The sequence below is a fragment of the Phocoena phocoena genome, chromosome 11, assembly GCF_963924675.1.
Source record: "Phocoena phocoena chromosome 11, mPhoPho1.1, whole genome shotgun sequence".
Taxonomy (NCBI): Eukaryota; Metazoa; Chordata; class Mammalia; order Artiodactyla; family Phocoenidae; genus Phocoena; species Phocoena phocoena.
This window is the reverse complement of record NC_089229.1, coordinates 53,469,173-53,482,241: the sequence shown is the minus strand read 5'-3', so window position 1 is coordinate 53,482,241 and position 13,069 is coordinate 53,469,173. Positions and strand designations below refer to the sequence as shown.

Genomic DNA, 13,069 nt, shown 5'->3' with positions numbered 1-13,069 from the left:
AAAATATTCCAAAGACATGTTAATAATTTGGTTATTGTCATGATTGAAAATTGATTTATTAAAATTGACCTCTGAAGCATACTTGGAAAAGCAGTAATGGAGTTGCCTTGATTGGAATATTTTTATTGGAGTATAAGATATTATTCGATTTCAGAAAGCAGCTTTCCTTCATTTTTTGTGTTTTAAGTGTTTATTGCTTTAAATTGAGTCTTATTTATAGTTGTTACATTGTATCATCCTGTGTTTGATGCAGTATTATTGCATTATTTTCTAAAAAGCTACACTGCAACACAATAAAATATTTGTATACTTACAAAGGGAGGCTTGAAATAGTACCCTGTCATAGTATTAGGAAAATCTTATCTGTTGAGTGATAACACAGATTCATACCAGGAGTAGGGTGTGGGGGAGGACTACAGAGCAGAAGAGATATATTTCTGCAAGGAGAAAGAAAGAAATCAAACTACTCTTGTTGGTCCTTTACTCCAAGTTTATTCTTCATTGCTAATGTCTCCAAACAGTGTCACCTTGGGGTTGATTTTGAGCATATTTCTTATTTGTTTTTTTAGAAAGTTAAATAAGTACTATGGTGATTTTAAAGATACTTTTCACAGCATGATAAAATATGTGAAGGGGGTGATAGTGATCTTTATTTCCCTTTAAGCTTTGGCAAATCTCTTTTAGTACTAATAAGTTAAAAAAAAAAGAAAAACTGCTGTAGAAGTTTTAAAAGCACATCTTTTACAGTGTTTTAATTTGAAGTAGTTCTATGAAATACCTTACTAATAAATTTAGATTTGCATGAGTAGATTGCCTCCCCCATTTTAATGTTGATAACTTAGAATAACTATAAATCTTAATTGCACACTGAAGTACATGTTAATGAAATGATTTTCTTTTATAAGAATTTAAAACTGATATTAGCTTTGCATTGTTTTGTGTTTAATGTTTTCCAAAGTATGTCTATTTGTATAACTTAGTACAAAACACACATGGCATATCTTGAAATCTTGATGGAAATAATTTCCCATCCTTTTTTTAGGCAACAAGTAACAGAAATCATATTTGTCTTAAAAGCAGTCAGTACTCTCATTGATTCACTTAAGAAAACTCAGCCTGAGAATGGTAAGTGCTTGGAAACTCAGTTATTCTAAATTTATAACATTTATGTTCTATTTGTGTTGTACTTTTATACTACTATTAAGTTAACTGAGTTTTAGGAACATAACAGCTATAAGACATTTTTCTCCAGGCCTTATGACAACAAAGCAGCAAGTCCATTAGGATGTCAATTAAGTAAAATTACTTTGTAATGTTTTCTTTATTTTAAGCAAATTTTGCTGACTTTTTTCCCCCCAGCTTTGAGATGTAGTTGACATACAACCGTGTATAAGTTGAAGGTATACAACTTGTTGATTTGATACCTTTTTATATTGCAATATGTTTACCATGGAAGTGTTAGCTAACACCTCCATCATGTCACACAATTACCATTCCTTGTCTGCGCTGAGAACATTTTAAGATCTACTCTCTTAGCAACTTGCAAGTATATAACACAGTATTATTAACTGTAATCACCATGCTGTATACTAAATCCCTGGAATTTATTCATCTTATACCTGGAAGTTTGTACCCTTTTACCAACATCTACCCATTTCCCTGACCCTCCCAGAATTGGCAACCACCATTCTACCCTCTGTTTCTAGGAGTTCAGCTTTTTTAGATTCCACATATAAGCGATATCATAATATAGTATTTGTCTTTCTCTATGTGACATTTCACTTAACATAATGCCCTCAGGTCTATCCCATTGTCTCAAAAGGCAGGATTTTCCTCTTTCTCACGGGTGAATAATATTTTGTTTTGTGTGTGTGTGTATATGTGTGTTTACAAATACATATAAATATACATATACACATGTAGCACATCATTATCCATTCATCCATTGATGGACACTTAGGTTGTTTCTATGTCTTGGCTATTGTGAGTAATGCTACAATGAACATTGGGGGTGCGGTTATCTCTTTGAGATCCTGTTTCCTTTTTCTTTGGACATATGCCTAGAAGTGGAGTTGCTGGATCATATGGTAGTTCTATTTTTAATTTTTTGAGGAAACTATACAGTTTTTCATGGTGGTTGTACTAAATTACATTCCCATGCACAGGGCACAAGGCTTCCCTTTTCTCCACATCCTTGCTAACACTTAATATTTCTTCTTTTTTTGATGACACCATTCAAACAGGTTTGAAGTGACACCTCCTTGTGGTTTATTATTATTTTATTTATCGAGGTACGATTGGTTTATAACGTTATATGTTTCATGTGTACAACATTATATTTTTACTTGTGTATATACTACACTAGTGTGCTCACCACCAAAAGTTTAGTTTTTATCCATCACCGTACAGGTGTCCCCCTTTATCCATTTCACCCTCCCCCATCTCCCTTCCCTTCTGGTAACCACTACTCTGTTCTCTGTATCTATGTGTTTGTTTTTATTTGGTTTGGTTTGTTTATTATTTTTTAAAAAAAATATTCCACATATGAGTGAAATCATACAGTATATGTCTTTCTCCATCTGACTTATTTTGCTTAGCATAATACCCTCAAGTTCCATCATGCTGTTGCAAATGGCAAGATTTCCTTCTTTTTTTATGGCTGAGTAGTAGTATCCCATTGTATATATATGTATATATGTGTGTGTGTGTATAGAGCATCGTCTTTAGCCATTAATCCATTGATGTTTCCATTTCTTGGCTATTGTAAATAATGCTGTGATGAACATGGGATGCATGTATCTTTTCAGATTAGTATTTTCATATTCTTCAGATAAATGCCCAGAAGTGTAATTGCTGGATCATATGGTAGTTCTAGTCTTAATTTTTTGAGGAACCTCCATACTGTTTTCCATAGTGGCTACACAAATTTACATTTTCACTGACATTGTATAAGGATTCCCTTTCCCCTCCACATCCTAACATTTGTTACTTTCTTGCCTTTTCAATAGTAGTCATTCTAATGGGCATGAGGTTATATTTCTTTGTGGTTTTGATTTGCATCTCCCTAATGATTAGTCATGTTGAGAATCTTTTCATGTGCCTATGGCCATCTGTATGTCTTTTTTTTTTTTTTTAATTTATTTATTTTTTGGCTGCATTGGGTCTTCGTTGCTGTACGCAGGCTTTCTCTAGTTGTGTTGAGCGGGGGCTGCTCTTCGTTGAGGTGCACAGGCTTCCACTGTGATGGCTTCTCTTGTTGCGGAGCACAGGCTCTCGGTACGCGGACTTCAGTAGTTGCAGCACTCAGGCTCAGTAGTTGTGGCGCACGTGCTTAGTTGCTCCGCGGCCTGTGGGATCTTCCCGGACCAGGGCTCGAACCCGTGTCCCCTGCATTGGCAGGCGGATTCTTAACCACTGTGCCACCAGGGAAGCCCCATCTATATGTCGTTTTTGGAAAAATGTCTATTCAGATCCTCTGCCCATTTTTTAATAGAGTTGTTTGTTTTTTTGTTGTTGAGCTGTATAAGTTCTTTATGTATTTTGGATATTAACCCCTTATCAGGTATAATGATTTGCAAATATCTTCTTCCGTTTGGTAGGTAATCTTTTCATTTTGTTGATAGTTTCCTTTACTGTGCAGAAGCTTTTTAGTTTGATACACTCTCATTTATTTATTTTTGCTTTTCTTACCCTTGCCTGGGGTGATATATCCAGAAAGATATTTCTAAGGCCAGTGTGAATGAGTGTACTGCCTATGTTTTTGTCTAGGATTTTTATGGTTTCAGGTCTTACATTCAAGTCTTTAATCCATTTTGAGTTGATTTTTGTGTCTGGTGTAAGATAAGTAATATAGTGGTCTAGTTTTATTCTTTTGCGTCTGGCTGTCCAGTTCTCCCAATGCCTCTTATTGAAGACACTGTCCTTTCTCCACTGTATGTTCTTTGTTCTTTTGATGTAAATTAATTTTCCATATATGGTGGGTTTATTTCTAGGCTCTCAACTGAATTCCATTGATCTGTGTGTCTGTTTTGCTGGCAATACCAGGATGTTTTGATTGCTACAGTTTTGTAGTATAATTTGAAAACAGGGAGTGTGATACCTACAGCTTTGTTCTTTTTTTCTCAGGATTGCTTTGCTCTTCAGGGTCTTTTGTGGTTCCATATAAATTTTAGGATTTTTTTGTTCTATTTCTGTGAAAAATATCATTGGGATTTTGATAGGGATTACATTGACTCTGTAGGTTGCTTTAGGTAATATGGACATTTTAACAATGTTAATTCTTCCAATCCATGAGTATGGAATATCTTTCTATTCCTTTGCGTCTTCTTTAGTTTCTTTCACCAGTGTCTTATAGTTTTCAGTGTACAGGTTCTTTCACCTCGTTGGTTAAATTTGTTCCTTGGTATTTTATTCTTTTTGCTGCGATTGTAAATGAGACTGTTTTCCTGACTTCTCTTTCTGATAGTTTGTTGCTAGTGTACAGAATGCAACAGATTTGTGTATGTTGATTTCATACCCTGAAACTTTAATATATTCATTTATTATTCCTGACAGTGTTTTGGTGGAGTCTTTAGGATTTCTATATATAAAATCATGTCATCCAGAAATAGTGATAGTTTTATGTCTTCCTTTCCAATTTTGATGCCTTTTATTTCTTTCTCTTGCCTAATTGCTTTGGTTAGGACTTCCAATACCATGTTGAATAAGAGTGGTGAGAGTGGGTATTCTTGTCCTTTTCCTGACCTTAGAGAGATGGCTTTCAATTTTTCACCACTGTGTATGATGTTAGCTGTGGGTTTGTCATACAGCTTTTATTATTGTTGAGGTACAGTCTTCTATATCCATTTTATTGAGAGTTTTTATTAGAAAAATAGGCTTTGAATCTTGTCAAATGCTTTTCCTGTATCTGTTGAGATGATCATAAGGTTTTTATCCATTTTGTTAATGTGGTGTATCGTGTTGATTAATTTGCAGTTGAAATTAATTTGTCTCTCTGGAATAAATCCTGCTTAATGATTGTGTATGATCCTTTCAACGTATTGTTGAGTTCAGTTTACTAATATTTTGTTGACAGTGTTTGCATTTATGTTCAACAGACATATTGGCTTGCAGTTTTCTTTTTTCTTTGTTGTCCTTATTTGATTTTGGTATCAGGGTAATGGCGGCCTTGTAAAATGAGTTAGGAAGCATTCCCTCCCCTTCTATTTTTTGGAAGAATTTAGGAAGCATTAGTATTAAATTTTCTTTGAATGTTTAGTAGAATTCACCTGTGAAGCCATCTGGTCCTGGATTTTTGTTTTTTTAAGAGGTTTTTTATTACCGTTTCAGTCCCCTTGCTAGTGATCAGTCTATTCGGATTTCCTGTTTCTTCATGATTCAGTCTTGGAAGATTGTATGATTCTGAGAATTTATCCATTTCATCTACGTTGTCCATTTTGTTGGCATATAGCTGTTCATAGTATTCTCATAATGTTTTCTATTTTTGTGGTATCTGTTGTTATTTCTCTTTTTTTTTTTTTAATTTTTTTGGCCATGCTGCATGGTATGCGGGATCTTAGTTCCCCAACCAGGGATCAGGCTCATGCCCCCTGCAGTGGAAGCACAGAGTCTTAACCACTGGACCACCAGGGAAGTCCATCTCCTCTTTTGTTTTTGATTTTATTCATCTAAGCCTTCTCTTTTTTCCTCAGTGAGTCTAGCTAAAGGTTTCTCAGTTTTATTGCTCTTTTTTAAGAAGCAGCTCTTAGTTTTATTGATCTTTGCTATTGTCTTTTTAGTCTCTATTTCAGTTATTTCTGCTCTGCTGTTTATTGTTTCCTTTCTTCCACTGACTTTGGGCTTCATTTGTCCTTTTCTAGTTCCTTTAGGTATAAGGTTAGATTTTTTGAGATTTTTGTTTCTTGAGGCAGGCCTGTATTGCTATAAACTTCCCCATAAATACCACTTTTGCTGCATTCCATAGATTTTGGAATGTTGTATTTTTGTTTCCATTTGTCTTCAGGTGTTTTTAAAATTTATCCTTTGCTTCCTTCATTGACCCAATAGTTGTTCAGTAGCATGTTTCTTTAGTTTCCACATATTTGTGATTTTTCCAGCTTTCTTTTTGTAGTTGATTTCTAGTGTCATACCATTTGTGATCAGAAAAGATGTTTGATATGGTTTCAGTCTTCTTAAATTTATTGAGACTTGTACCCCAACATATGGTCTGTCCTTAATAATGTTCCATGTGCACTTGAGAAGAATGTGTATTCTGGTGCATTTGGATGGCATGTTCTCTATAAATCTATCAAGCCCATCTGGTCTAATGTTTCACTGAAGGCCACTATTTATTTGTTGACTTTCGGTCTGAATGATCTATCCATTGCTGTAAGTGAGGTGTTAAAGTCACCTACTGTTACTGTGTTGCTGTCAGTTTCTCCCTTTAGATGTATTAATAATTGCTTTATATATTTTGGTGCTTTTATGTTAGGTACATACGTATTAACTGTTAGGTACATATATATTAACTGTTATGTCTTCTTGATGAATTTTCCCCTTTATCATTATATAGTATTCATCTTTGTCTCTTGTTACCTTTTTTGGCTTGAAGTGTATTTTGTCTGATATGAGTATGGGTACATCCACTTTCTTTTGGCTGTCATGTGCTTGAAGTATCATCTTCCATCCCTTCATTTTGAGCCTGTGTTTGTCTTCAGAGCTGACACGAGTCTCCTGGAGACAGCATGTACTTGGGCCTTATTTTTTAATCCATCCAACCAGTCTGTGTCTTTTGATTGGTGAATTCAATCCATTTGCATTTAGGGTGATTATTGATGGATGAGGACTGAGTACTGCCACTTTATCTTTTGTTTTCTGGTTGGTCTATATCTCCATTGTTTCTCTTTCCTTGTGTTTCTGCCAGTTTCATTTGTTGGGTTTTTTATGATGTTTTTATCAGTTTTCTCCTTTTTTATGTTTTGAATCTCTGCTCTAGATTTATATTTTGTGTTTACCTTGATGTTTATGACATGTCTCATAGATGAAATATTTCTTTTTCTGCTGATAGCATGTTATTTGCCTATACAGGTTCTGTCCTTTTCCTATTCCCCTTTTGCGTTTTTTGTTGTCTCAAATTATCCTTTTTTATGTTGTGATTTTGTTACTAAATTAAAATAGTTATAGTTATTTTTTACTGCTTTTTCCCCTTTAACCTTCATGCTATAATTATTTAAAAGATTTTGTCTGTATTATCACCTTATTCAATGTTTTGTGTACTTTTACCTCTTTGTTTCAAGTAGAAGAGCTCCTTTCAACATTTCTCCTAAGGCAGGTCTTTGTTGATGAACTCCCTCAGCTTGTTTGTCTGGGAAAGGCTTTATTTCTCCTTCATATCTGAAGGATAACTTTGCTGGATAGAGTATGCTTGGCTGATTGTTTTTAATCTTTCAACATTTTGAGTATGTCATTCCATTCTCTCCTGGCCTATAGATTTTCTTAAGAGAAATCTGCTGATAGCCTAATGAGTTACCTAATGGTAGGTTACCATTCTTTTTTCCCAGGATGCTTTTAAAATTCTTTCTTTGTCATTGATTTTTCACAGTTTTAATATGCCTTGGAGAAGGTCTTTTTGCATTGAGGTAATTAGCTGTTCTCTTAGATTCATGGACTTGTATATCCAGTTCCTTCCCCAGGTTTAGGAAGGTTTCAGCTATTATTTCTTTAAATAAACCCTCTGTCCCCTTCTCCTGGGATACTCATTATTCTGATGTTGCTTTTCCTAATAGAGTTGGATAGTTCTTATAGAATTCCTTCATTTTTTAAAAATCTTAGCTCTCTTTCCTCTTCTACTTGTATTGATTTCTTAATTTCTATCTTTGAGCTAGCTAATTCTCTCTTCCATATGGTCTGCTCTATTTCCCATATGTTCTTATGCATTCTTCATCTCATTTATTGAGTTCTTTGGCTCCAGAATTTCTGTTTGGTTCCTTTTCAGTTTCAGTTTCTTTGGTAATGTATTCCTCTGCTCATTAATATTATTCCTAAGCTCATCGAACTACCTTTCTGAGTTTTCTTGTAGCTTGTTGAATTTCTTTAGAACAGCTATTTTGAATTCTGTCAGTTAGATTGCAGTATTGTTTAATTTTAAGTTTGGTTTCTGGAGAACTTTCATTTTCTTTTGTGATACCATATTACTCTGGTTTTTCATGGTGCTTGATGAGTTGTTCCTCTCGTATATTTGAAGTAACACACACCTCTTCTTTAGTAAGGCTTCTTTTTTATTTGACTCTAACAATTGAACAGGTTAGTAATTAGAGGCCTTTCTTTTGTTTTTCAGTAGGTGGCACTATAGTACAAGTTTTTGGTGTCTCTTACCTGAGTTGCCTATGGTTATATTTGAGAAATGACACTTTCCATCCTCCACTGCCTCTGCTATAGGTGTTGTCTGGTGCCCTTGTTGTCACTGCTTATGCTTTCAGGGTTGCTGGTACCTTGCTGCTGCCAGTGTCGCTGTTGTTACTGGTGTCACTGCCTATGGCACTGAGATAGCAGGTGTGTCCACCATGTCTGGGATCTCCTGGATCCATGCTTCTGGGTCCAGTGCAGTGGGGACAGAGAGTGGTTGGGGTGAGGAGCTGAGGTCTTGGGTGCTTTTGCCACATCCAGGGTTATCAGTTTCATGGACGCTGCTGCTATGGGCAAAAGGGCCAGAGTCATATGTGCCTGCATGACTGGAGGGATAACGTTGCAGGCCCTGTTGTTGCCTAGTTCCCTGTAGCCTTAGCCACTGCTGTGGCTGAGAAGCTGGAGTCATGTGCATCACCTGCCCTGCTGCTACCAGGTTTTCTGAGGCTGCAGGCTTAGCTGCTGTGGCTGGGGATCTAGGACTGCAGGCACCACCTCCACTGTTTCCCTGGTCCTGCCTTCTCTGTGTGTTTCAGCCCATCCACTCTTTTTTTGGCCACACTGCTTGTGGGATCTTAGTTCCCTGACTAGGGATTGAACCCAGGCCCTTGGCATTGAGAGTGCGGAGTCCTAACCACTGCACCACCAGAGAATTCGTAGTCCATCCACTCTTATGTATAGTTGTACAGATGTGTGGAATTCTCTGGAATCCTGGTGTATTGGGCAGAGACACTTTTATTGAGTTATGGATGTTTTACTAGTTATAGATTGAAGGGAAGAGACAAAGGGAGCTTCTCACACTGCTATGATCTTGACTTCACAGTCTGGCTGGATTTTTTTAAACTAAATTGGTCTGAATATAGATAATTTATATTTTATATATATATATATATTTTTTTTTTTAGATGTTGGGGGTAGGAGTTTATTAATTTATTTAGTTTTGCTGTGTTGGGTCTTCGTTTCTGTGTGAGGACTTTCTCTAGTTGTGGCAAGCGGGGGCCACTCTTCATTGCGGTGCATGGGACTCTCACTATCGTGGTCTCTCTTGTTGTGGAGCACAGGCTCCAGACGCGCAGGCTCAGTAGTTGTGGCTCACGGGCCTAGTTGCTCCGCGGCATGTGGGATCCTCCCAGACCAGGGCTCGAACCCATGTCCCCTGCATTAGCAGGCAGATTCTCAACCACTGCGCCACCAGGGAAGCCCCGATATTTTATATGTTTTTAATGTAGAACATGACTGACTTTTTGGGGTTGTAGGAGGCTTCTGCATTTGTAGTGATTTATCATATAGATATAAGAAACTTTGAATTATTTTTATAGCCTTTTCTCATTTGTTTCCTCTTTCTGTCACTCATTTCTATCCAATCCATTCTTACATTAATGCCAGAAATGATTTTTCCAAAAGTGTAGCTTTGGTCATTCATTTTTCCATCCTTGTAAAACAAAACAAAATAATCGTTTTCATTAACCATAACCTACCAAATACAAAGAGTACTACTGTCTGACTCCATTCTATTCATGCTTTATTTCCCACTAGACTTCATATATCCTACTCTCTCACCAAACTAAAATTCTTAGTCTATCCAAGTATTCCTAGTCCTTTGCTCATTCCATTCTCCTGCCCATATCCACCCTGTTCAGATATCACACCACTTTTAAGCCTTGTTTTTATTCCTTAAAGGTGAGCAATTTCTTTTTTTGGCGAACTTGTAGCTCTTTTATGTGTGCCTTTGTCTTAAAGCACTCTGTTTGTATTATAGTTATGCACGTACATGACTCTTGCCTCTTAAAGTGTAAACTTCTTGACAGGCTATTTGAACCGTGTTTTATCCTATTTTGAATCCTTTACAAGACTGCTGCTCAAAGTGTGTGTGTGTGTTTTTTTTTTTGGACCAGCTACTGGTCCAGGACAAGATAAAGAGCTGGCATCAGAGTATAAGTCAATTGTGTCACTGAGAACACTGGTTCAGCTGACTTTTTATATAAGACTTTGTTATAGAAGGAAGTGTGTTTACTTATATTCAGGCACAAGCACCTTAGCAGACTGGCGCTTTAAGCAGCGTTTGCGGAGCACAGGCTCCGGACGCGCAGGCTCAGCGGCCATGGCTCACGGGCCCAGCCGCTCCATGGCATGTGGGATCTTCCTGGACCGGGGCACGAACCCGCGTCCCCTGCATCGGCAGGCAGGCTCAACCACTGCGCCACCAGGGAAGCCCAGCATTACTTTTAATAACCAAGAAAAAAGTAGGTTCCTAATAAATGCCTAATAAGTGAGTCCCAGCATATTTGTTCCTGTCAGTTGTTACACAATTAAATACATATTTTTCTGTTTTCAAAATTCACTGACTGTTACTTTGGCCTAGAAAGCATGAGTATTATACTGGATATTAAGAGGCAGTAGACTTGTGTATATTCAACCCAAAAGAAGGAGTAGAATTTCTAAGAAAAATTCTGGAACAGTGTCCTTAATTTATCCCATCAAGTTCAAATTTGAGTTATCTTAATAAAATGTTCTGGTTGAATTTTCAGAGAGGGAGACCATGCATTGATTTCCTGGAGACCAGTAAAATCTTTATTAGATCACAGGATAGAATTTGATTCTTAGAAATATGTTATACTTAAGAAATAAACAGGAACTTCTCTATTTTTCATGTTATTGCTATAGATGTATTAAATACAGCATATGTATTTCAGTGCATAGTACTTGCATTATTTTTTATTTTTATTTTTTATGATCTTTAGATAGCTGTCAAGAATGTAACCAGAATTTGTATAAAGGAAGAAAAGGGAAGGAAAACTTAGTAACCTGCTTTTTACAAAGTCAATGGGCCATGGGTAGGGCAGCCTAGTAATGATAGATGATCTAACTAAATTAATGTTAAAAATTGTTTGAGTTTGAATTATACCTTTGGGCATATTAAGTGAAGATTTAAATGTAACCATAAATGATGATGATGATATGGTAACATATTAAAATGGTATGATAAGCTTCATTAAGAAACAGAAAAGAAGAAGACAACTTAGAGAAGTCCAGGCCTTCCCAGCAGAAATATGTTGGACATGCAAGTAGTCAGTCCAAAATTAATTCTAGGGGATGGCTACAAGGTTTGGAACCAGTGTTCACCCAGCATTTGTTTAGAACATTTTTTATTTGTTTTAGGGTTTTCTAGTGGGAGAGGAGGCATTTGTTGGACTTATTTATCACCTTACTTGATCTTTAATTAAAAATTTGAATAGGTAGTAAACATATACATGGTTCAGAAATTCAAAAATATTGAAAGATGTACAGGGAACATGTCTTTCCCCTGTTCTGTATCTGCCCAGCTCTTACATTACCGTAGTCAACCATTTTTATTAGTTTGTGGATCCTTCCATAAGTTTATTATGTAAATACAAAATACATATGTAGTCGGCCCTTGAACAATGCAGGAGTTAGGGGTGCTGACCTTCCAAGCAGTTAGATGGTTCTTCTGTATCCGGGGTTCTACATCCTTGGATTCAGCCAGCTGGGGATTGTGTAGCACTATAGTATTTACTGTGTATAAGCGGATCCACACAGTTCAGACCTGTGTTGTTCAAAAGTCAACTGTGCTCCAGTACACCCCCAGTTTTCAACACGAATTAATATGCATAATAGCCCCAGGTTTTACCTACTGTTCGGAACACTCTTCATATTTTCCACTTCTTTAAATATCATGGAGATTCTTCTATATCAATACATACAGCTTTTTCATTGTTTTTCATAGTTAAATCCAAAGTGCCCATGAAGATCTATGGTTAGTTTTTTTTTTTTTTTTTTTTTTTGCAATCTACGCGGGCCTCTCACTGTTGTGGCCTCTCCCGTTGCGGAGCACAGGCTCCGGACGCACAGTCTCAGCGGCCATGGCTCACGGGCTCAGCCGCTCCGCGGCATGTGGGATCTTCCTGGACCGGGGCACGAACCCGTGTCCCTGCATCGGCAGGCGGACTCTCAACCACTGCGCCACCAGGGAAGCCCTATGGTTAGTTTTTTAAAACATTTTAATTTAAGAAATTTGAGTAGCTTCCCCTGAATTTAAGGTGTTATCTTAAATAATTTATTTTTGTGTTTTCCTATAATAAACCAAGAATAAGTTTGGTCAGTTGACTATCTGGGCCAATCTAGATAGCTTTCAATCTATGCAGTCTTTTTTTTTCCCCCCAAATTCTTTTATTGCAGTAAAATACATGTAACAAAACTTACTATGGTAACCAGTTTTTCAGTGACATTAAATACATTCACAGTGTTGGCAACCATCACCACCAGCCATGTCCATAACTCTTTTCATTTTATAACTGAAACTCTGTACTTGTTAAACAATAACTCTCCATTCCCCACTTCTCCTAGCCCCTGGTAATCACCATTCTACTTTTTTTTTTTTTTTTGCGGTATTCGGGCCTCTCACTGTTGTGGCCTCTCCCATTGTGGAGCACAGGCTCCGGATGCGCAGGCTCAGCGGCCATGGCTCACGGGCCCAGCCGCTCCGTGGCATGTGGGATCTTCCCGGACCGGGGCACGAACCCGTGTCCCCTGCATCGGCAGGCGGACTCTCAACCACTGCACCACCAGGGAAGCCCACCATTCTACTTTTTCTCTCTATGATCTTGACTACTCTAAGTACCTCATATAAGTTGAAACATACAGTATTTGCCTTTTTGTGACTGGCTTA

The 13,069-nt window shown here is 37.1% G+C and overlaps 1 protein-coding gene across 3 annotated transcripts in view; it reads left to right on the top strand.

Moving 5' to 3' along the window:
• MON2 (MON2 homolog, regulator of endosome-to-Golgi trafficking) overlaps nucleotides 1-13,069 on the top strand; it is a 122,773-nt gene that overhangs the window by 106,820 nt on the left and 2,884 nt on the right. For all 3 annotated transcript variants that reach the window (XM_065888025.1, XM_065888024.1, XM_065888023.1), the window contains one exon: nucleotides 1,043-1,125. In XM_065888025.1, the coding sequence (XP_065744097.1) occupies nucleotides 1,043-1,125 (83 nt within the window). The remainder of the gene's footprint in view (nucleotides 1-1,042; nucleotides 1,126-13,069) is intronic.